Source organism: Sprattus sprattus (assembly GCF_963457725.1).
Source record: "Sprattus sprattus genome assembly, chromosome: 14".
In the NCBI taxonomy this organism is placed as follows: Eukaryota; Metazoa; Chordata; class Actinopteri; order Clupeiformes; family Clupeidae; genus Sprattus; species Sprattus sprattus.
This window is the reverse complement of record NC_137912.1, coordinates 11,599,461-11,624,879: the sequence shown is the minus strand read 5'-3', so window position 1 is coordinate 11,624,879 and position 25,419 is coordinate 11,599,461. Positions and strand designations below refer to the sequence as shown.

General features: G+C 45.0%; 1 protein-coding gene across 1 annotated transcript; it reads right to left on the bottom strand.

The window, feature by feature from the left end:
- Positions 1-1,376: 1,376 nt before the first annotated feature.
- fmnl2b (formin-like 2b) lies at positions 1,377-24,452 on the bottom strand (the record flags this gene model as incomplete). The annotated part of the gene is made up of 27 exons (XM_080851673.1): positions 1,377-1,468; positions 2,205-2,328; positions 2,792-2,893; positions 3,105-3,206; positions 3,646-3,809; positions 5,093-5,222; positions 6,530-6,610; positions 6,718-6,786; positions 7,376-7,610; positions 9,249-9,451; positions 9,723-9,847; positions 10,044-10,064; positions 10,546-10,734; positions 10,955-11,435; positions 12,699-12,800; positions 13,619-13,768; positions 14,120-14,230; positions 14,701-14,775; positions 15,179-15,272; positions 16,879-16,955; positions 18,297-18,408; positions 19,185-19,331; positions 19,679-19,762; positions 20,197-20,273; positions 20,912-20,992; positions 21,743-21,826; positions 24,336-24,452. The coding sequence occupies 27 exons, from the start codon at positions 24,450-24,452 to the stop codon at positions 1,377-1,379; spliced, it is 3,429 nt and encodes a 1,142-aa protein (XP_080707799.1).
- Between the last annotated feature and the right edge of the window lie 967 nt (positions 24,453-25,419).

Sequence of the window (25,419 nt, the reverse complement as noted above, 5' to 3'; positions counted from 1 at the left end):
AGATGTCCTCTCCTTTCCCACACAGAAGCACAGTGACTCATGCAGTGAGGGGGACAATGCGGGACAATGAATGAGGACTGCCGAGAGATGGACGGTGAAAGATAGTACGTGCGTGCAGTGGAGACGAACGGTCAGAGAGAGACGGTGAGTGCAGGGGAGACGGACAGTGAGAGAGAGAGACGGTGAGTGCAGGGGAGACGGACAGTGAAAGATAGTACGTGCGTGCAGTGGAGACGGACAGTGAGAGAGAGACGGTGAGTGCAGGGGAGACGGGTGGTGAGAGAGAGACGGTGAGTGCAGGGGAGACGGGTGGTGAGAGAGACGGTGAGTGCAGGGGAGACGGACAGTGAGAGAAAGTCGGTGAGTGCAGGGGAGACGGACAGTGAGAGAGAGACGGTGAGTGCAGGGGAGACGGGTGGTGAGAGAAAGTCGGTGAGTGCAGGGGAGACGGACAGTGAGAGAGAGACGGTGAGTGCAGGGGAGACGGGTGGTGAGAGAGAGACGGTGAGTGCAGGGGAGACGGACAGTGAGAGAGAGACGGTGAGTGCAGGGGAGACGGGTGGTGAGAGAGAGACGGTGAGTGCAGGGGAGACGGGTGGTGAGAGAGACGGTGAGTGCAGGGGAGACGGACAGTGAGAGAAAGTCGGTGAGTGCAGGGGAGACGGACAGTGAGAGAGAGACGGTGAGTGCAGGGGAGACGGGTGGTGAGAGAAAGTCGGTGAGTGCAGGGGAGACGGACAGTGAGAGAGAGACGGTGAGTGCAGGGGAGACGGACAGTGAGAGAAAGTCGGTGAGTGCAGGGGAGACGGACAGTGAGAGAGAGACGGTGAGTGCAGGGGAGACGGGTGGTGAGAGAGACGGTGAGTGCAGGGGACACGGACAGTGAGAGAGAGACGGTGAGTGCAGGGGAGACGGACAGTGAGAGAAAGTCGGTGAGTGCAGGGGAGACGGACAGTGAGAGAGAGACGGTGAGTGCAGGGGAGACGGGTGGTGAGAGAGACGGTGAGTGCAGGGGAGACGGACAGTGAGAGAGAGACGGTGAGTGCAGGGGACACGGACAGTGAGAGAGAGACGGTGAGTGCAGGGGAGACGGACAGTGAGAGAGAGACGGTGAGTGCAGGGGACACGGACAGTGAGAGAGAGACGGTGAGTGCAGGGGAGACGGACAGTGAGAGAGAGACGGTGAGTGCAGGGGAGACGGACAGTGAGAGAGAGACGGTGAGTGCAGGGGAGACGGACAGTGAGAGAGAGACGGTGAGTGCAGGGCAGACGGCGTTGGGAGGAAGAGGAGGAGAGAGTGAAGAATGAGGCGAAAAGAGAGAGAGAGGATTTCGGAAAGCCACCTTGCTGAGGAGGAGGAGAGGGCTTTTTTTTGTTTAATAGTGGAAATCCTCGTTGTGGACGGGGTCACTGAAGAAGCGCGAACACCGTTTGGCTGATCGCGCTGTAAATGGGACGGTCTTCAGCACTGCAGCGAGACAACAGCCAATCACAAGACAGAAATACAGCTACTGGTCATTTAAAAAGATCATTTGGGGCACCACATAAGAGTCGCAATGGCAGTTTCTAGGGTTATAACCTGACCAAAAAGGCATTTCATTGAATGTAGGGTACAGATACACTAACATTTACCTATTGGTCTCAAATATATAAACCACCACCATATATTTACACCGACATTTACATTTCTGGATAAAACATGCTCTTCTATCTTTAAACAAAACACAAATAATTACATCTTCCAGGTTTTTCATGACTAGTGAGAAGTGCCTACTGTATAAACACTATGAAATCTACAAAGAAGAAAAATTGACCATGTCCCAGGTGTTAATATTGAGTTGGTATTCATCAACACAAAGTTTCAAATTCCTTATTTCACTACCACATTTCTACTTTAAATGAGAGTGGGAAATAATGACCGCAGTTGCATGGTGCAGAAATGTTTTCCTGTAATGCCTTACACAAGAAATGTGCATGACTTTCACATGTTAGAAGTTTCACCTCTTTGAGTACATGTGCATCCATGAGTGTGATGTGATGTACTTTGTGTGTGTGTATGTGTTTGTGTGTGTGAGCATTTATGTGTATAACTCTGCAAAGTGACTTTATTGACATCATTGAACTGTCACTCTATTTGTTTGTGTGCGTGACGTGTGTATGAGAGAGTGTGTGTCGCTGGTGAGGCCCACTGAACTGTGCCATACCTGTGATGATGTCCTCAATGGCGCCATCTTTGCCCTCGTAGACGTGGCGGCTGTCTTTGCCCTGCTTCCGCCTCAGCTCGGTGATCAGCTCCGTTTGCTGCCGCTTGCCCTTATGAGACGGTGACTGTTGGAAAACATACAGCATCACTCTTCAATCATAGACTACACTGTCAAAGTGTTACAGCATTTCACCCTATAGCCCCAAACAGCCACATATGTTTATACGCATTCTTTTTTTATTGTCACATATATTTAGCGGCTCTACAGACTCCTAAAGTAGTAACAACAACAAGGTATTTGCAGCATTCGAATAGTCAGTAGTGTGGACAGAGTTGGTGACAGGAAGGCATTCTTATCCACACAGCACCACTGTGGCCCGAGGTTTAAATTGACTGAACTATGGAAGATGTGTGGATGGAACGAAAGCCAATAACCACAACTGGCCAGCTGTGAATGAGATCACACTCTTCCCTAGAGAAGAGCACCTCCCATTAAAACATCGAGCTCACGCTCTTCCCTAGAGAAGAGCACCTCCCATTAAAACGTGGCATTGCTCTGAGGAGGTGGATGTTGGGAGCCAAACGCACCTGCGTGTCCTCCTGCTCCTCCATCATGGCCTCCTGTTCCAGAAGCTTCTCCATCATCATCTGCTCCTGCTTCTTCCTCTGCTCGTTCTCCTCGTCTGCTTGCTGCGGGACACACACAAGACAGCAAAGCTCAGAGACGGGACTAACGTTAAAGGCCTTAAAACGCATCTGGTTCTGTGTCATATAAACAGACTACGCCACGCAAAGCGCGACACAGCACAAAGAGGCAAAAAAATTGCCAAAAAGATGTTAGTTGGTATAATTATGATTGCACGATTAAGTGGAACGTGAGTGAGTGTTTGCGTTTGCTCACCCGGTAAGACTTGACGAAACGAACAAACACAGGGAAGAAGACGGAGGGTGGCATCGTCTTGGCAACTTCTCCAAAGAACTTTACAACGTCATCAAACGCATCCTTACAATAGAAAAAGAACAACATTAACATTAGGAAGATAGTACAAATATTAAGAGGCTACAGATTTTGTCATTGACCATTTCATCAGTACTTTCAGTAAGCCGTGGGTGTGTTATTTAACACATTTAACATTATTGAAGCATAATGACCACAAAAAAACGTTTTTTACTTTGTTTAGCACATTCCTACTCTCCGGCTGTATTCACTGTGTCTCTTAACGCTCCGCCTGTATTCCCACCTGTGCCTAGCTACACCTCTACCATTCCCTCATTAAGGCTACACTCTATACGTATTCTCTTTTTGAGAAAACGGTCTTTGTTAGAAACCCAACCGCAATAGAACTGACCTGCCTACAAATGGCTTCAACTGAACAACACCACCCCCCCACCCACAGCTCAACCCGCGGCCCTAACATCAGACGGTGCCCCGTCAGCCTCACCTGGGCGATGCGGGCGTCGTCCTGCAGCTTCTTGAGGCGCGCCTCGGTGTGGTGGACGAAGTCCTTGAGGAGGGAGTTGTGGCCGTGCATGCTGTACTCGCGACGCGTCAGGTCCATGCCCCTCTGCAGCTCCCTCACGTCCAGCAGCACGTTCTCCAGGGACACTGGTGATGCAAGAACATCGTCAGGGTTACCCCTATTCACATACACATGCATGTTCTATGTTCCACCCGGAGTTAACTCCTTGCTCTTACAGCTGTTCATCTTGGCAAATGTTACACCCAGGATGCTGCGCTCGTCTAGTAAGCGTCGTTTGGCTCTGCAGTCTGTGCAAGCACGGCAATCCAGACTATTTTCATTTGTAGTTCCACGTTGGTGGAACGAACTGCCTAGCACTACCAGAGCAGGGGCGTCCCTCTCTACCTTCAAGAAACTTTTGAAGACCCAACCCTTCAGAGAGCACCTCCCTTCCTAAACTGGCACTTCGACTAGTGCTTAACTAGCAATTACAGCGGTTACATTCCTGCACTTCTTTTTCTTTTCTATTTCGTTTAATTTTTTTTTTATTTGTATTGCCTTTGTAAAGTAGTATTTATTGTTACACCAGGGTTCTAATGCTCGTAGCTTGACTGTTCTCTCCCTTGTACGTCACTTTGGATAAAAGCGTCTGCTAAATGACTAAATGTAAATATAAATCTTAATGCAAGTCTAACCTGTACATCACCAACTCGCATGAACATACATGCTCCTACAGCTGTTAAGTCTAACCTCTAACCATCTCCATCTACAGTATGTTCCAGCCTTCGCATATCCTCATCTTATTGCTATTTTGCACTTACTGGTTAGATGCTAAACTGCATTTCGTTGTCTCAGTACTTGTACTCTGTGCAATGACAATAAAGTTGAATCTAATCTAATCTAATCTAATCTAAACTGTATGGTTGTTCTGGTGATCCATTCAGTTCTATGTACTTCAGTTACACTTCACACATTCCTGTGTTAGTAACCTTACCTAATTTAATGCCATTAATGCCATTAGCAATATGCAATATGTAAAAAGAGGCATATGCAGTTGATATACACAGATCAATACTTAATAAATACATGCAAGTGTAAGTATAAATAAGATAATTTAAGATAGAGCTTTAGACGACTTAAATATTAATTATCAGGTGGCCATCTACACTAAATGTCCTTGAGGAACAGTCTAGAACCCTTTAGAATTCTTTAGCTGAATGTTTCACATTCCAAATGAAAAATGCTTTTTGTGCAGAAAAAGGCCTCTTAAATGTAAAAGGCTGACACAAAGGACTTCACCAGCAAAACCTGCCAATAACCGAGGAAGGTCCAAAGATGGGGGCTGGCGTGGGTGGAGAGAAGGTACTGTATGAAAGAAAGAATATTGAATATGAAAAGACAGTCGGATGAACAAGAGCACGAGCCTCACCAGCGGCAGCTTTCTCCACGTAGTGCAGCTCGTTGTAGAAGAGGGACACAATGGGGTACTTCTCCTTCACCACGTTTGATATGTAGTGCAGCAGAGTCAGCTTCCTGTCAGTGGACTTGGTCTCCAGGAGCTGAGGGAGAGCAGAGGGGCCGTGAGTGACCAGCAGGACTTTAATTAGACAGGATGGTACAGACACGCATACCGTACACTCACGAATACAGTATGCACATGGCCTAGAGCCAAAACTGATTTTTCAAGTAAATCAGGAAAGGAAAAAAAAAATGCAGTGAGAAGAGAAGCAGTTGGAGGGTTAGAGGTTTATATGAGTATGTACCTGTCTTGTGTGCAAGAGATACAGTATATTAGCCTGGATACCAGCCCAAACCCCGCCCACAAAAAAAATTGTCAGGGAGATTTGGTCTGGCTCTGGGCTAATTGGGAGAGAGTTTCATCGGTAGGATGAAACCGGACCAATCAAATTATCAGGGCGGGCTTTATACGTTGATGGACAGATACCAACGCTTGAGTTGAATTAACCGGTAGATTCGAACTCCGACCAAGATGGCCGCCTCTCGGGTGCTTAGTGGGGAATATTTTATGTGAATTAAGCTATCTACACGACTTTTTAATGTCTACATTGACTCGGTTAGTTGTGCATGTGCAACACGAATGTTGCAGAGTATTTTTTGTCTTAACTAAAGCTCTCTAGACCATTATTGTTAGATCATTGCTAACGTGTACACAAAAATCCCATTGAAACTAACTGTAGCTTGTAGCCTTAATGCTAATTAATTAACGTGAGCAGGCATATCTCAACAGACATTGACAGCGCATTCATTTTGAAAGAGGAACAGAGAAACGCGATCAAGGCATTTGTCGATTGAAAAGATGTTTTTGCCGTCCTTCCTACGGGATCAGGTACAAGTTTAATCTATCAGATGGTAATAGGCTACTACGTTGCTCTGATTGGTTCTAGGTATCCAATTCAGCGAATAGGCATTTTCTTTCCTGGTTCGTTGAAACACGCCCCATAATCACAGCCCAAAAGTTCAGTATCAGACTCATATTCTGACTAGAATCATGAGTATGACATCGTCAGGCTAACAGTATATATGAGTATGTAACGGTCATGTGGGCAGGAGGTTTATATGAGTATGTAACTGTCATGTGTGCAGGAGGTTTATATGAGTATGTAACTGTCATGTGTGCAGGAGGTTTATATGAGTATGTACCTGTCATGTGTGCAGGAGGTATATGGAAGTATGTAATTGCATTGCGTGCGGGAGGTTTATACTGTATGAGTATGTAACTATAGTGTGTGCAGGAGATACAATATATATGAGTGTCTAACTGTCGAGTGGGCAGGAGGTATATATGAGTATGTAACTGTCATGTGTGCAGGAGGTATATATGAGTATGTAACTGTCGTGTACTCACCAGATCCAGACTCTGTAGTTTGAATCCATAGACAGCTCCTCTCTTACTGCTGTTCATGTAGTTCCCCAGGGCCAGGATGATCTGAGGAGGAGAGTCACAGGCACACACACACAGACATGAATGCACACAGAAATAGAGCCGGACCCCAAAATAACTCATCAGAGAAGCAGACACAGGACAGAGTTTACCTCCAGAATTTTCTTCAGCTTCTGTGAAGACTTGATGGAGACAGAAGCAGCAATGATTGCATGAAGTTGCTGTGAAGAGGAATATGGAAAGATTAGTGTGTTGACCATGGACGTGTGTGTGTGTGTGTGTGTGTGTGTGTGTGTGTGTGTGTGTGTGTGTGTGCATGCGTGTGTGTGTGTGTGTGTGTGTGTGTGTGTGTGTGTGTGTGTGTGTGTGCATGCGCGCGTGTGTGTGTGTGTGTCTGCATGCGCGCGCAGGTGTGTGTGTGTGTGTGTGTGTGTGTGTGTGTGTGTGTGTGTGTAGGACACAGTGTCAGTAAATGAGGAAAGTGAATTTAACTCAAGGATTGGCAGAATCATCTATCTATCAATCAATGAACTCTACCCACACATCTACGTCCACCGCACAGTTCATCCAGTCTTCCATCCATCCATCCATCCCTCCCTCCCTCCATTCCTCCCTCCATCTCTCCCTCCCTCCCTTTCACCCATCCATCCATCCCTCCCTCCATCCATTCCTCCATCCATCCCTCCCTCCATCCATTCCTCCATCCATCCCTCCCTCCATCCATCCATCCATTCCTCCATCCATCCCTCCCTCCATCCATTCCTCCATCCATTCCTCCATCCATCCATCCCTCCCTCCCTCCCTCCTTACCGGCGTGAGCATCTGCATGCTGTCGCTGAAGTTGCCCATGAAGGCCATGATGCTCATGCGCTGCGGCAGCCTCTCGATCTTGCTGAAGAGCATCATGAAGCGGTCCTCGTCCGTCAGGCCGTCCAGGGGCCGCCGCTCGCGCTCGTACTGACGCAGCATCTTCACCTCCGCCTCCGTGGGCATGAAGCGCATCAGGCACTCCACAAAGTCCAGCGGCACTGTGCGCAGGTCGAACCTGCAGGGGGCGCAAGCGCAACACTCAGGCAAAGGGACTATTTACTTTTGTTTGTGAGAGGACAGTTCACACTCTAGACCAGGTGAGGGTGTGCTGAAGGATCAACACTAAGTTCTGAGAGTATGTTTGAACCAGGAAGAGTGTGACATGTTAAACCTAGAGCCTTGTGTGACCACTTGCAGACAACACTGTAGTTAGAAGACATTTCCTCTCTATAAATGGCAAATCTATGACCAGAAGCACAACGTTTCTCTGAAGCACAATGTTCAACACTGAACAGTTTTGTTTACTCACTCAGCAATTCTATTTTAGTATTCAGAATTAAAAGTCAGGAAAAGAGAAAGATACAAGTAGGATCGAACAGAGGAAAATGGATTGAAACAGGATCTGAATGATTGGATCTGGATCATCCTCAAACATCACTGCTGAAGTAAACTTACACTTAGACTTAGAATTACACATGAATAATGTTAATGTAACCTTTAGGCCTATATATTTATGCACATATTACTTTGTTTACTTTTTATATACATTTATGTAATTCTAATTCAAATTATTGCATTTTTTAATTATTGCAGAGTTTAATATCATGTATCAGTTCTGTAATATTCATTATATTATACATATTGAGTCTTACTAAGATAAAGCTGTGATGCAACTCCTCTCTATGAGAGTACAAACTCCTTTCCTCTGATGATCCTATTCAAATCTGACACCAAAACCATAACTCTCGTGGTAATCATGATCTAAGGTTTCTCAGTTCCAAGAATAATGTATAAATCTACAAATCCGTCAACACATTACTGTACATGAGTCTGGGTAAAACTAAAAAGGGGTCACCTTTCATACCAAGTAAACAGTACTATTCACTATTATTAACAGTACCTACTAGTGTAAGTCCTCAGCAGAAAAAGACTAATGTCTGTGAAGACTATGAAAACGATGACTATAACCACAGGTGTTATTAACTGTTGTTATATAGCTCCTATCAGTCCTACTCACCAATGTCAGACACATACTAATTTCACGATTGTATACAAATGAAAAATGTATGAGGAATGTTGAGAGTTTTCATGTCCCCCATGATACCATTAACTTCTTCAATTGCATAATTTTCTCTTAACATGTATATTGGCAGCGTTATTACTCAGAGGGCAAAGTAATGCTAATTCTAAAATGTCTGAAAGTTTGATAAATGATTTCCCTGGGAAGCACTCAGGCTGATTTGCATTCTGGCCAGAGGTTTGTGTTCTGTGTAGACCCCATAGAAGCAGAGGACAGAGGAGCTGAAGAGAATACCGAGTTGGCATGGTAACCCAAGGTGAACAGAATGGAGTTCTCTGTGTCGAATTTAGAAACCTTCCCTTTATACGGTGAACAAACCAACACTACAACTGAGACTAAGACTAAAAACCCAGCATGACCAGACACAAGATGCAATACTAGTTAGTGAAGGAACTACATATAGCTGTGTCTCAGTAAATTAATTGAAATATCACTCAAAATTATAAATATTATTCTTCAAATGTTTCAAAGATGTTTCTAATGTTTCATGACTACCACCTTAGCACGTCTGCATTCTGGCTACAAAATGCCTTTATAGCAAGAGGTTTCTATCTGAGAGTAGGTGGCACTCACGTGTGGATGGCCTTGCAGATCTCCTCTGGGCTCTTGCCAGCCTTGCGCAGCGTGATGGCCAGGTTCTTGGACCTGTTGGCCTCCAGCAGGGACACCTTGTTGGGGCCCTTCTGCGGGGCCTTCTGCTTGCTCATGGTCATGTCCATCGCCGGCCCCTGGGCTTTGGTCTTGAACATCTCCTCAAACTCATCCACGTTTAGGTCCTGGAAGGGTCAGACAATGTAAAGTAAAGAATGCTCAGCAGCTTTTAATAAATACATGAAAGAAAAGAAAATTGACTTGGTTTGCCAGAATATAGGCATTCAGTGTGGCTTGTTTTCGGCAGATGTTCTGATTATCTTTTCAAATGATCTGGCTGGCAGCTCAACAAACTCGCACAGACAGCTAGCTGACAGTGACAGATTGATATGTGGATTGACAGACATACTGCATCTGCCTGCACAAAGGTCACTCCGCACAACTACATTCCAGTACCTCCAGAATCCGCTCGTCGTCGATCTCGTTGAAGACTGTGCCGTTGATCTGGTTGGGTTTGAGGGCAACCCAGTTGAACACTGGCAAACGGAACTTGGTCTTGATGGGCTTCTTGATCTTCACGGCTAAGGAGTGACATAGAACATTCATTGACTTCTCCTTACATCACAATAGACCTCAACATGAGTTAAATAAGTAAGGGTCAGGAGTCTGTTTGGAATGGAGCCATAAAAACAGAGCGAAGACATGACATGGACTAAAATGGACAACACCATCACAACACAATGGAGGGGGGAGAAACTTGCAGAAAGGAAAACCTACAGAAGAGCTTGAGCGGTCCGTCTTTGTGTGCAGAGAAAGAAAAGCAGACAAAGGTTTAAAGAGGAGGAATCAGAAAACGAAAACAAATCACAGATTAAGGACGTGGGAAATATGCAGCAGATTAAGCAACGCTCTTTGAAGAAATGGTTCCATATCTGATCAAAACGGATATTATAAATAGGGGGCTGTAAACCAGTGTAACCATGAACTTACACACACTCTCACTGCACTGCCTTCTGTTACATATCTAACGACACACCCTTAAAAAGTGTACTACCTCGGACTGACAACCCTAACATAACAACCAAGTAGATGAAAAACAAATGCATACAGTAAGCCAATTAGGTCACAACTTTTAAAATGGCAGGTTCAGATAATGAATTTGTTTGTCACGGCATACTGACATAACACCCATATATACTGGATATATGCCATATATGCTGGATATATTAGACCTCCAGAACTAGGGCTGAGAGTGTCTGCCAACCCCACTGATGAGTACCTGTGAGTCCAGAGTTGAAGATGACAGTGGGGGAGCCACAGCCAGGGAGAGGGGGTGCGATGGGGGGAGGAGGAGGAGGCAGGGGACCAGAGATCTCCAGCGCATGGCCAAAGAGAGGTGGAGGAGGGGGAGGAGGAGGGGGCGGTGGGGGAGGAGGTCCAGCAGCAGCTGCTGATGGTCCATTTGATACTGAAGCTGAGGAGAGAGAGAGAGAGAGAGAGAGAGAAAGAAAGAGAGAGAAAGAGAGAGAGAGAGAGAGAGAGAAAGAAAGAATGACAGGCAGCACTTTCACTATTTACAGCTAGCATTTTCACTTCTCAAACATAATACACACACAGGTCATATCATTTCACACATATACGTACATGTAACGCTACTGTACTGATTCTGATAAAGCAAAGTTGCTTACCAAGTGTATCAAATGAGGGCATAAACATATCCCCAGACCCGGGCATAAACATATCCCCAGACCCGGGCATGGGTGGCGGTGGTGGAGGAGGTGGGGGAGGTGGCGGTGGGGTAGGGGTAACTCTGCCCCCCAGAGCTCCTCCTTGACCAGGACTGTACAGCCCAGCAACACCACCAGCTCCTGCTATTCCAGAATCTTCTGGGCCCGGAGAGGACATCAGCGCATGCAGCGGAGGCGGCGGGTCGGGGAGCAGGGTGGTGAGGGCCGAGGAGGACGAGGAGGCCGAGGCACCCCCTTCCCCGCCGCTGGAGTCGCCCCCCTCGCCGTCCCCCTCGCCCCGCTGGGTGATCTGCAGGCTGCTGCGGCGCTCCAGCTCCGTCAGCTTCTTCTCCAGACGGCTCTGCCGCTGGATGGCCTCGTCCTTCTCGCGCACCATCCGCCGCAGCGTGTGCACCTGGGAGCTGGCGTCTCGATACACAGCCTACACACACACAGCCAGAGGAGGGTGTTAGGGGGACACACAGTCAGGAGGTGGACAGAGGAAGAGGGGACTGTGTTAGGGGTTTGATGTGTGACTGAGGAAATGATAATGTATTGAAAGTCGATGTTGGCCAACTGACACTGTGCTATCATGTTATGGTAGTTTCCACAGTTCCAGTTTATAAAGTTCATCCATTTCGTGTTATATTGAAGTTTTTTTTGAGTGTGTGTGTGTGTGTTCACTCCTTAGAAGCATTCTTTTTGTCTATTTTTTATTTTTTTTACAGAGATATATGAAAAAAAGACCCTTTTATACAGAGATCATGCTATATTGGCATGATTGTTATGCCCCAGCCGGCATTCTGGTAGCAGAGGCGTGACATTTAACTTAGCGTCTATAATGCCACGTTCAAGACCACTTGGGACTTGGACATTTCAAACTCGGAAAATTTAACCAGAATGCCACTTGATTTTTGGAGCTCTAACTCGGCTTCAGTGAAGCGTGTCATTTGACCAATTTTAAATCGTAATCATCATGGTACCGAACAGAGACCATGACTATATCAAATATTAAAAATAGTTTTTAAATGTGTGAAGATGCATGAAGAGGCAGTGTGTCAAAATGAAGAGGATTTTTTTTTAACATAATTATTAATACCCAGGAGAGAAGGAAAATCCACTGATGAATCATAAACCACATTATTGTGTTGTGGTCTTGGATGCACCATAACATAACATTGGAAATAATCTAGCCCCAATCTGTTACTTTCAAAAGCAATGACGGGTGCTAGCAAGTAAGTTTTGCCAGGCACATTTATATACATGTCGGATTTGCGCATTCTGACAACCCAGTAGTCTTGCTTCATGTTGGTTAGCTGCTAGGCTGCATCACACCCATATCCCACCTCTCTGGCTCTCCCTTTCACACAGACGTCGATCTGGCTCTGTATCTACATCCACTGCAGGCTAAAAGGTGGAACTACAATGACACCCCCCCTCCCTCCCCTCGTACCTTTTAAACAGAACAGCCCTGATCAAGCTGTATAAAAGTAGCTGGGGTGGGTGTAGAAAAGCCTCCAAGCCTCAGATAACCAAGAATAGCGTTACGATAATGAGTCGGATCACTGCTCTCAACTGACAGCAGCATTTGCATAAAAACAACTGGTATGTGTGTGTGTGTGTGTGTGTGTGTGTGTGTGTGTGTGTGTGTGTGTGTGTGTGTGTGTGGGGGGGGGGGGGGGGGGGGGTCCATTAGAGGACTCACTCGTGTGGACTCCAGCTCCTTGTTCTTCTGCATCAGCTGTTTCTCCAGTTCCACTATCTTGGACATGGCCTCATTCTCAGTGTCCAGAAGCTTATCGGTCAGCTGCAGGACACAGAATTCAACAGTTAGGATTACATCCAATGGCCTGCTCATTTGGAATGGGATTTATTTTGCCCTTTACAAATGTTAAGTAACACCAATAAGTGTAATACTGTATTACTGAGGAAAGTATATTATAAACTCATTAGCTCCCTGTTAGGTTAATAGCATTTTAGTTAAATTGTGTGTTTTACAATGCTGTTAGGTCAGACTGAAGCCCTAGACATTTTGAGAAATCAGGAACTACTTCAGAAAACAGAGGCTAATTAAAAGGAAATAAAAGTGTTGAACACTTTAATTCACATGGACGACAGATCAAGTATATCAAGACAGATACTTTTATTAAGAGACATTTCTTGGTAGCCAACCAAAGACAATCCAACGTAGCCATGCTCTGCAGGAAATCTTATCTGAGAGTTAGAGTGTGTATGTGTGCTTTCATCCTCACAATTACATGTGCGTTAAAAATAAAATTAATTATTATTATTATTATTATTATTATGTATGCAGTGTGTGTATGTGTGTGTGTGTGTGTGTGTGTGAATGTGTGTGTGTGTGTGTGTGTGTGTATGTGTATGTGTGTCTTCATCCTCACAATTACATGTATGCCGTGTGTGTTACTGTGTGTGTGTGTGTGTGTGTGTGTATCTTCATCCTAACACTGACATGTACAGTATATGAGTTTATGGCTGTCTGCAGAGTCTATACTTGACGCGCAAGCGTGCAAGCGCGTGCGTGCATGCGTGCGTGCGTGCGTGCGTGCGTGCGTGCGTGCGTGCGTGCGTGCGTGCGTGCGTGCGTGCGTGCGTGAGTGCTCTGACCTGAGACGTGCTCTCTTCCAGCTCCTCCACGCGCTCCAGCGCAGCGTTCTTGGTCTCTGCGTCCTCCAGCAGAGTGCCCACGTCAAACAGGTTGTCCAGGTAAGCCTGGATCTGCACCTGCAGCTTATCACTCTCAGTGTGCTTCAACCTCTGTAGGGAGACAGACAGGGAGACAGACAGGGAGACAGACAGGGAGACAGGCAGACAGACAGACAGGCAGACAGACAGACAGACAGGCAAACAGACAGACAGGCAGACAGAGAGAGAGAAAACATTAAAACTGCAGGCAAAATGATGCACAGCTACTATATGGACAGCATGAAAGCAGTAAACAGATCTGTTGAATTTTATTTCAGCCAATGACATCGAGTGATATCTGTGAAACATGTTTGGTGTGAAGCTGGACAGACTGGAAGCTGTATAGATGTCTGTATGCCGCTGCTGCAACTAAGTAGGAAGAAATCCGAAATGTGGATACGCATGTAAACTTCTCATCCTTGCCTCTAGGTACTCGTCCAGTGAGAGCTTGGTGAAGTCATACTGCAGATGCACCCTGAAATTCATGTCCTCTACTGAATGCACAACTATGTTGATGAACTGCATACAGGCAACCTGCAGAGAGAGAGAGGGGAAAAAACAAACTCAGTTTAATGGTGTGTGCAGGATAACCAAGCAAAGGCACACACAAAAAAATGCAAAGAGGTCCAACGGCCTACACTGGAATAAATACAGTTAATAAAATAATGCTATTATCATGGTATTACAAATTAGTTATTAAAACCACCATAATAAATTGATAGACTATTTAACATACAGTAATAGACAATTTAATTTAAAAATATAATTGTAATTCAAAATAATCTCCCTGCAGCAAGAAGAGCACTGCACCACTAATATCAAATACTAAGACAGCCTTACAGCAAATCTGAAGACTATAAGAGTGCAATTTTGATCAAAGTGTTTGCCAATTTAGCATATATACTTTTTCCTACAACAGCAGCAAAAAATGCAAAGTTTCCAGGAAATCAGCAAATCCCCACAAACATGGTCTAAAGAATGTTCATTTGCTACACAAAACCTACCATGAAGTCAATGTTGTTGTCCTCGTTCTTGAAATGTTCCATCAGCTTCTCAAACCTCTGGGACTCTGAGCACACCTGAGAGAGGGAGGGGGGGAGAAAGGGAGGGAGGGAGTGAGTGAAGGGGTTGCATGGGAATCCATACCTTGACAGTCATAAATATGCAGTTGCTGTCGTTTCGGTTTTATTCCTGTTAATTTTCTGACACTGAAACAGGCCTTCAAAAAATACATTCTTTTAATTCAGATTTAAGAAGAACAAATAATGGACAGAAAAACAGCAATTTAACATACAGCAGCATCTCTGGCCCTTGCATCACACCCCTTCCACTGATTCAACAGAGTTCAAATAGTGACTATTTTTGTTTTGAGTCCCAGTGGTCGTGGCTCACTAGCGTTTAGCTCACGTCTCCTGTGGATCAGCTATGAGTTTAGCTAACTATGAGTTAACTATCCGCTATTGGCTGAGCCCACTGACTTACCTCTTTGAAGTGGTCGAAGGCTGCCAGGATAATCTCATGACCCCCGCGCACCAGGCACACCGCAGCCAGCAGCTCTAGCACCAGAGCCTTAGTTCTGACGACCCGGCACGAGAGAGAGAGAGAGAGAGAGAGAGAGAAAAAGAGAAATAATGTTGAGGTCAAGAGAAAGAATAAACCAGAATGATTCTTAACCAAGGACACCACTGTGGAGAACCTTAACCCACAACAGCCCATGTTAAATACCCCTGAATCTGGCTGATGGTCTTTCTAGCCAAACAGTCCATCCACCACAACATCAATATCGCCTCCTTATCTCTTGTTCCTTCCAAAACAGCAAGAAATCTCAGTGTCATTATTGATGACCAACTGACTTTCACTGACCACATTGCCTGTCTCCCGGTCGTGCCCCTTTGCGCTATTCAACATCCGCAAAATCAGCCTGTACCTAACACAGTATGCCACCCAGCTGCTGGTGCAAACCTTGGTGAGTTCCTGCCTGACTACTGCAACGCCCTCCTAACAGGCCTGCCGGCATGCATGGTGAAACCACTACAGATGATCCAGAATGCGGTAGCACGTCTGTTGTTCAACCAACCAAAGAGGGCACACATCACCCCGCTTCTCATTGAGCTCCACTGGCTGCCTGTAGCTGCTCGCATGAAGTTCAAGTCACTTACGCTTGCTTACAGAGTGATTGCAGGTTCTACTCCCACCTACTTAAATTATCTTGTAAGGGCAAATGTTACACCCAGGATGCTGCGCTCATTTAATGAACATCGTTTAGCACTGCCGTCTGTGCAAGTAGAGCAATCCAGACTATTCTTATGTGTAGTTCCACGTTGGTGGAACGAACTGCCTAGCACTACCAGAGCCCTCTCTACCTTTAAGAAGCTCTTGAAGACCCAACTCTTCAGATAGCACCTCCCTTCCTAACTTGCACTTCGACTAGTTCTCAACTTGCGCTTCCAGCAGTTACATTCCTGCACTTTTTTTTCTGCTATTTCTTATGTCAAATAGTATTTATTGTTACACTAGGTCTCTATTGCTCGTAGCTTGACTGTTCTCTCCCTTGTACGTCGCTTTGGACCAAAGCGTCTGACAAATGACTAAATGAAAATGTAATTGTAAACCCCTGAATCCCATCCCAGCATCCTCTACATGGGCGGAGGCACTAACAATTTTATCTTTAACAGAGTAAATGGCCAGACTGATGTGAGATTAAAATTCTATTCAGTGATGTTAATCTGTGGATGAATGACAATCTGTCAAGTCCTCTGTTGAAAACGGTTTATTCAGAGAACATTAATCGAGTTGTAATGGCCTTGCAAAGGGAGCCTATCAGAGACACTCGCTGAGTGATGGACTCTGTTGCACTGTTTGTGGCTCAATTTCATCAGGCTAACAGTTCATGGGCAATTTGCCAGAGATGAGTGACTGTGCGTGTTTGTGTGTGTGTGTGTGCGTGCGTGCGTGCGTTAGTGAGAGGAAGGGGGGGGGGGGGGGGGAGTCTCATGTGAAGTTCTCATGTCTTCAATCAGACAGTGAGGTGAGGAGCACACATGATTGCAGGACAGATAAGAGAAAAGACGAGAAAATCCCTCATCAGCCCAGGTCTTAAAGAGGATCCCAATAGGGTTACTAACTGATAAATTAAGGTGTGTGTGTGTGTGTGTGTATGTGTGTGTATATAAGGTGCTTACCTGGGGTTTTTATTGTTAAGGCTCAGAGCAATTTCATTCACAGCGTGTGGATGGGACATGACCATATTAAAACCATACTAGTAGAGAAAGAGAGAAAAAGAGAGAGAGAGAGAGAAAAAAGTAGCAAGGGATTAGGAAACGGTCAACAGGAGGACACAGAGACGAACATGCGTAAAAGGGAAAAGCTGATAAACAGTGTTATTTGTGCAACATCAAATGCAACCGACTCAAGAGAATCAGGCAGCCAAAGAAAGAGGCACATTCTAAAACAGACAATCTTTTCATAGCTTTCACTTTATGACTGCCTCTGCACATAGGCAAGTAGCCATATGGTGTTTGTCAAAGTTTTATCTTCTTCTTTTTCATCCATTTTTGGGTGACGATTTCATATCCTTAGTCTTCACCAATCCACATGAAACTTGGTGTGCTTGTAGCCCCACATGTCTGATACGGTATATAAGGTTTGTGTCCCTATGTGTATTTTGCCCTTGATGCTAGCGCCCCCTGAAGTGGGGTAGGGTCAAAGCACTTTTTGGGCAATAGCTCGAAAACCGTTGATCAAATTCTCAATTTTGTATGGCAAGCTCGCCTCTAAGAGGTGTACTACTCTAGCTCATTATGATTAATTTTTGAGGTCGGCCTCAAGCAAAAATCACCTCATTAGCCAAAACATTGTGATGTAAAGGTTTAAACTTCATGACATTTGACATCCTGTCGGGGGTGGGGGGAGCAACTGACATATTATGAGACAATATCTCAAGAACCACTTAAGCTAAAACTTTGAAATCAAAATTCAGCAGCCATCACATGCCTGTGTGAATAGTCAATCTTCATCACATTTTGTAGGCTCATTCATAATGGCATATCCAAGCTATTATACCCAATTTCAAACAAATCAGCCATAAAACTACAACACTACAACAAGCTACAGCATGTTTTCCTTTGTTCCTCTGACAGATATTCAAAATTCACGTTGTCTTTAAATCCTTACATCCTGTACATTTCCGGATATTAGCACTAGAATATATCTGTTATAGAGTCACACTCATATTCCTCATATACTATATGTATAATCCTCATATTCACTAGACAGGCCGCAAAACTGCAGAATGCTTCACAACATATCCGTGTACTACCACAACACCAGCTAACTATAGTTCCTTAAAGTTTTAATGTTTAAACTTTTGTTATTGCACTGTATGCAAAACATCTAGTTTCAAAACATTCCAGTAGTAACCCTACTTACACAAAGTGTCAAACCTTACATAACAACAACTGTTAGCTATAATACACACGTATAGCGTAATTATTACTCGTCTACTTATATTTATTATTTCGACTACGGTGAGAGTTAATATAGTATTAAAAGCGCAACTAATAGCAGTACTACTAGTAACAGTGTGATGACCGTGTATTACCTGGTAGTTCATGATGGCCCTTAGACACATGATGCACACGTGCACGTCGTCCTTCTTGCACACCAGTCTGGAGTTCTTCAGTGTCCTGCGGCTTGGCAGGGTGTTGGACCTACTGGTATGGGACAAGAGTGGGGAATGGAGTGTGAGTAAATGTATTACCTGTTCAGCTAGGGTGGCCATATTTGAGTTTGAAAGAGGACACTTGCATCTGGCAACACTGAGAGGGCGGTAGACCAATGACAGAGCTCACGCAGGTGGAACGTAAGGGAGATACCTTTCCAAAACTTGTAAGGGCGTAAAAACTAGTTGGTGAAGGACCAAGAGAATCACAAATATCCAACAAGGCAAACTCCTGGACGTTTTAGGAAACCCTGCATTTGGTCAGGTCTTTAAAAGAGGACATGTCCGGGTAAAAGAGGACATCTGGTCACCCTAATTCAGCTAGTCTTGATTAGAAAGAAAGCCCTTATATTAGTACAGAAACAAAGTTAATACGACATAAAAACTAAATTCTAGGGAAACTTCTCAGATGCGACCTGCCCAAAAAACAAATCATCTTGTGATTAAACGGTGTGCTTCAGTGAAAGTTGGCATAAAAGTTTAAGGTCTGCCACAGAGGAAGCCCAGACCGCCATTATTTGTACTTAACATCCAATACACCCACTTGTCAAATTTGACAACTGACATACCTGGGTTGATAAACTGAATGTTGTTGACCCCTAGAATTGAATTTACTGGGTTCATTTGATTATCTACTCATTCAATTTGTCTTTGTAATGCTGTGGTGATCTGACCTGCACACTTACAATCTGGTTTATTTTCTCAAGTGTCCTCATAATGTATGTTCTGTCTGTGTAGTACACATGTACGCGTCTATCTGGGTGTTACCTCAGAGAATGGCGGGTGGAGCGTGGTATGTTGCTGCCACTAACTGGAGAGGGAAGGTTACTATCGCCATGGAGATCCTCAATGGATCGGCTCCAAGGAGTCTCCACGGAAACTTCCGGATTGCCTTCAGGAGCATCACCATCAAACCTGAGAATGAGAGAGTGAGCTTGTAGCTTACTACTTACAAAATGTGTCAACGCAGTCAATAATATTTGAATCTGAAAGATAGAAAATAAGCAAATGGTACAGCCAAGAGAGAGAGAGTGAGACTCAGTCAACAACAATAAGCCGCACTGCACATGGTACAGACTCACTCAAGAATTCAATACATACTGGAACACAGTCAAACCCTTTATGAGGACAACAATAAGGCAATACTGGGGTTCATTAATACATTCACTGAGCACAAGCACACACACACACCCACACACACACACACACACACACACACACACACATACACACACACACGTACATTAGGGTAAGCTACTCACGTGACAGCATATTGAGCAAAGGACAGATACTCCACCAGAACGTCCAGACCCTTATTCTCCTCATTCAGGAATTCTCTCACCCAGCTGAATGTGGAACAAGGGCACTTTAAGTCATTAAAAATACAACAGGCCTAGACTACCAGCTGCTATCCCCCCACACATACACTTATGCACACACATACTCTAGTGCACAAACACACACACACACACTGACACACACACACACTGACACACACACACACACTGACACACACACACACACACACACACACACACACACTCTCTAGTGCACACACACACACCGAGGCACACACACACACACACACACACACGCAAGTACACACACACACACACACACACACACCAGTGCACAAACATACACACACACACACTCCAGGTCACATAACACACACAAAACACAAACAAATGCTCACACACACACACCAGGCCTCCCACTACAAGTGATCAATGATTTATGAGCTGTGATTCAGTTCAGTTGGGAGCGACTCGTGACTCACCCGATGTGATTGGTTCGCAGCGAGATCTCCAACTCGCGGAGCACTTGGGTTGACTCCTGCACTCTTCTGCGAAATTTCTGTGGAGAAATGACACACATGACGCTGCTGTCGCTGCTGTCCAAACTAGGTCACGAAAAAATACTGTGGCCATTGACTTTTCGGGAGGGCAGTCACTTAAGCAGTTAGCCAACTAAGCAGAACCAGTGTGTAGCTAGCGTCCAGAGTTGATTTGAGTTCTAAGTTGATTTCAGGTTTGTGAAGCTTTTCTGTGTGTAAGATATGGGTGTACGGTTCTGATGTTCTGTGCAGTACTCCTGCAAATGAAGAGTGAATTATGCAAGAGCCTGATCTGCCTCTGGAGCCTCTGTTGGGAAGTAACCTTTCAGCATCATATGTATTACTGGCACACATAAATACACACACATACACACACACACACACACTACAAATGTACAGTAGAGACACAAACATAATCTTGCGAGAATGCATACAACAGTGAGTTTAAAAAACACTGTCAATATTCCCATCAAGAGATAACTAAATCACACTCACACACACACGTACACACTCTCTAACATGTACACACACACAGACACACAGACACACAAACACACTCTAACTTGCACACAAACAAACATGCAGTATTCTCAACAGACTGTCATGCTAAGGTCAGAGGTATGTAGAGGGGTCAGATGGTTTCCAGGGAGATGCTAACCTTCCTGGTGACAGCTGGGTCCAGGAAGCTTCTTAGCTTCTCGATATACGTGTGTGGTGGGTTCTTCACCTGGAATCGTTCCTATTACACACACACACACACACACACACACACACACACACACACACACATTAAATCTTGTTTTATTCACAATTCTTTTCTTTAATTAATAACCAGTTTTTTTCCCAGAGACATTTGCACTGATGGGAAAAGGGGCTAAGTCCTTATTCACACACGTGCATTATTAAAGACTTCTTCAGCACGCATCACCTCTCTTTCTCTCTCTCTCCCCTCTTCCCCTCCTCTTCTTCGCTGGCGTCTCTCAACATTATGATAAAAATCTCCCATTTTCCGTCCGCACCGTCTATCAGCCTGGCATCTACATGCATCCCTGCCCTAATTCTGCCAGCATTCTCTGACATAATAGCAAAACAGTCATTTATTATTTATGTCATCTCTCATCCCGGTTTTAATTTTTTTTTTAGTCCCTTTCTTTTTAAACGTTTCCCTCTTGGTTCAGCTCACAAAGTAGCATCCACCCATGTCTGGCATGCACGGATGTGCCGACGTCACGGTAACCATGGCAACACGTGGATGTGTAGGGAGGGCCGCTGCTTCTTCTGAAGAAGCCTACAGTAGACATTAACTCTGCAGTAATGAGCTTGTTTTACAGGAAGGTGTGGGGTGACAGGGATTATAATTAAGTTTTGCCTTGTCTTGGGGTGATGCCTTAATGTTGGTAGGGGTACTATGAAAATGAAGGCGTTGTTTGTGTCCTTTTTTATTCACTCTCTCTCTCTCAGTCACACGGACATCATCACACGCTCTCACCTGGTCGCATATCAGCTCCCATTTCTTCTCATTGTCGTACTGTCGCAGTAGTCTCACTTTGTCAGGAGGCAGGTTCATTGAATTCTATGATGGAAATAACCACACACAAACACACACATCACAGTTTCCAAATGATTTCTCATACCTCAGTCACCACAAAGAAGTTATTTAAATACATCGTTTGAAGGTAACACAATCAATCCATATCAGATATCGCATCTATTCCACCACGCTAGCTACCTATAAACCTAGGCCAAAACAAACATCCCCCATCAAACACACCATGTGTAACCCTGTGTGGAAACACATCGAGCATGATAATCAGGCCTAGTTTCTTTTGGAGACAGACCACAACACAGCTTGGTGACTCGGTTGCATGCATATATCTCTATATATGTGTGTGTATGCGTGTGTGTGTGTGTGTGTGTATGTGTGTGTGTGGATGCATGTGTGTGTAAGTGTGTGTATGCATGTGTGTGTGCGTGTGTGTGTGTGTGTGCTCTGAGCTCCAGTTCAAGAGCAGATGGGCCAGTGGGTTGGAACCGCAGACGGAGCGTGTCTGGATGCGTGGCACAGAAACAGAACGCCCCTCACGGTCAATTAGCAGTTTAATCGAAGGAAGCCTTTTGATTCGAAGGGACGTGGCTGAGGTCTGCCACTGAATGTATACATACACATACACTCTGTCTATGTACATAGAACAAACATCATTATGCATATGAAACTTACACACAGAGCGAGAGAGAGAAACACACACACAAAAAGCACACACTGAAAGCATTCAGTGGTGAGGAGGAGCCTGCCTTGCCATTCCTGCCGGGATGGAATTTGTGATGCAAATCCATCAGAAGATGGGAAAGGCTTTCACTGATTCCCCATATACATTCTCTCTCTTCATATCTCTCTCCCGCTTCATCCCTTTTGCTCTCTTCATCCTTCTCTTCTTCATATATATCTCTCTCCATATCTCTCTTTCTTCATATCTCTCTCTCTACATCTCCCTCTTTCTTCATATCTCTTTCTATCTCCATCTCTCTCTTCATCCCTCTCTCTCTTCATCCTTCTCTTTCTTCATTTCTCTCTTTCTTCATATCTCTCTCTCTACATCTCCCTCTTTCTACATATCTCTTTCTCTCGCCATCTCTCTCTTCATCCCTCTCTCTCTTAATCCTTCTCTTTCTTCATTTCTCTCTCTCCCTCTCCCTCCCTCCCTCCCTCACAGGCACATGCTTATGAACAAGCAAGGTCTGGCTGATTTGCACCCATCCATGTTCACCATTAAACACTGTCTTGCTTCTGATTCTGAATGCTGTTTTTTCCCCCCCTTTGATTGATGAACACTGTTTTTAGGATAAGAGGTTGCCATACTACTCTTGAGTATCATGTTCGTAATTGAATCATTCAAACTTCAGCTGTCAATGCAATTGGGTCCAAATGAAGGACTCCATGATAACAACTTGTTTTTTCTCGAACTCTCCTTAAGAGGTGAGCTCCTAAGACCATACCGCCATATTGTCATTAAGTCCCCCATATTTGAGCAGTCCACGTCTAGACCGTCCTGCACCGAGATGTCAGTGTTAAATACCAAAACAGGAGCCATAATCAGATCAGGGACCCCACTGGGAACCCCCTGCCCCCAAACCCTCTCCCTCCCCAAATCACTCCATCCCATCTTATAACTGGCCAGGGCTTGACACAACTGAGAAGTCTCTGATCTCTTGTGCTTAGATTAAGGCAGCGCCCCACCAACGAGGAATTTCAGTGCTACCCCTTTCAGGGTGATATTCAAGGGGTGCATCTTAAGGAGCTGGGCCTACTGAGCTAATCTTGATTAGATCCCATAGGACTGATGTCTGTTCGGGATTACGAGTCCACAATATAGTGGATGTTATTTCTACACTACCGGTGAGATTTGTGTGTGGGTGTTTTCCCGTCTTGAAACATTAGAGTTATCCATAACAGAGCTCACCATTGAGGCCCCTCTCCTCACCACATCTCACCCGTTTTCTCCGGTTTACATTGTAGCAAAACAATGATTCGCAGCAACCCCCGTGGTCGCAAACGATGTCACAGTCTATTGTGTCCACGGATGGTCAAACTTGTTGCTGAAAGAATACATGCATTCTAGCTACGTCACGGAGGATACAGTCAACTCAAGCCATCGAGGCCATTTAAATGCACGGTGCTACTCACAGTCCATGTGGTTGAATGGCGCAGCCATTGCAACCCTACGGTATAATTCATTAACATGGGAGACATAAGGGGTGATTTGCTGACACGTCCAAGTCAAACGTTTTGATGGTCAGGTGCAGATAGATTTCTTTCAGAAGGGCAATGGCCCATAAGAATAAAGCGACCACTAAGAAGCAGACATGCGAAAAAAGGGGGAGGCAGAGTGAAGCATTTAATTAGCCGCTATCACACAGCAGCAAACATCATCAAAGCAAGCTGTGACTGCCACACAATGGATATGCGCTACCGTTAGCGTCGGCAGCCTGTAACTCAAAACAAGAGCCATGACTATGAGAAGATCTACACGTTGTGGGCAGTGTGTACAAAACAGCGGATACTGAGGAAATGGGTTTTTTTTTACCAAGGCAATTGCGAATCTCTCCTCCAATTCTGCAGGGTCTGGCATGGGTAGTTTGGGGGGCTTGTTCCTCGCCCTGAAGTCTGTGAGCTGGGCATCCATACTCTCAGCATTCCCCATGTTATTGTCCGCTGTTTTCCTCTGTTACAGACAGAAACACGTTTTCCCACAGTTTCCTCCAGAAAAATACAAGTCGACTGGAGAAATCCACGATGAACGAACGCCTGAATCACATTAAAGTCTTGTTCCCACGGATGAGAATTCAGAAACCTGCAGAACGTGATATCCGATGCGTGGCAAAAGCACTACTACATTGTTAATCCGTGATTTTTGTCGGTCTCTCCATTCATCTTTCCACGGTGGAACAATGCACAGGTTCACAGCGGATCAAAGCCGCATCCCTACCCGTATCGCGCACAATAAACGCCCCACTCCCAGTTTGCGCTATTTGCGATAGTGTGCATGATTCATATACGGCAGTGTGCGATAGTGTGGAGCGATCTGGCTAGTTAATCCTGCCTGTGGCTACAACAGACGGAGTTCGACATCCACACATTAAACAGCAAAGTCTCCATTCAGTGCCCGACACAATGAACCCTTTCAGCTTAGAACCCCCGCTGGGGCGTGCCAAAAGCCGCGATGGATAGGCGAAGGGAGGCAATGTTTTGTTCTGTTGCATGCTGGGAATCGGAGTCTTTGAAGTGGTATAATATTAAGGCTACCCTCGCCAAGGTTTATGATTCAATTCGGCTTTAACCGGTATCAGCTCTCAATGATAGCCTACTAAACCGTACTACTCAAAATGAATCCAAATTGTGTCTGTCCGGTGCTGTCATATCCTCCCCCCGGCACATCCATATTGTAGGATACACATGACACGCGCCAGTCATATTAATATGCAGGCCTAGAAAATTACATTTCACACGGCCCAATAACCATGTCACTGAGTGGGAAAAAATAATTAATTAAACTCGGCATGCCAGAATTCTATGGACATTAATTGTTGTTGTTTTTTAAAAAACAATTTGTTAAATTATATATTGAGTAGTTGTAAGTCTGACAAGTCTCTCTATCGTTAGCGGAGACA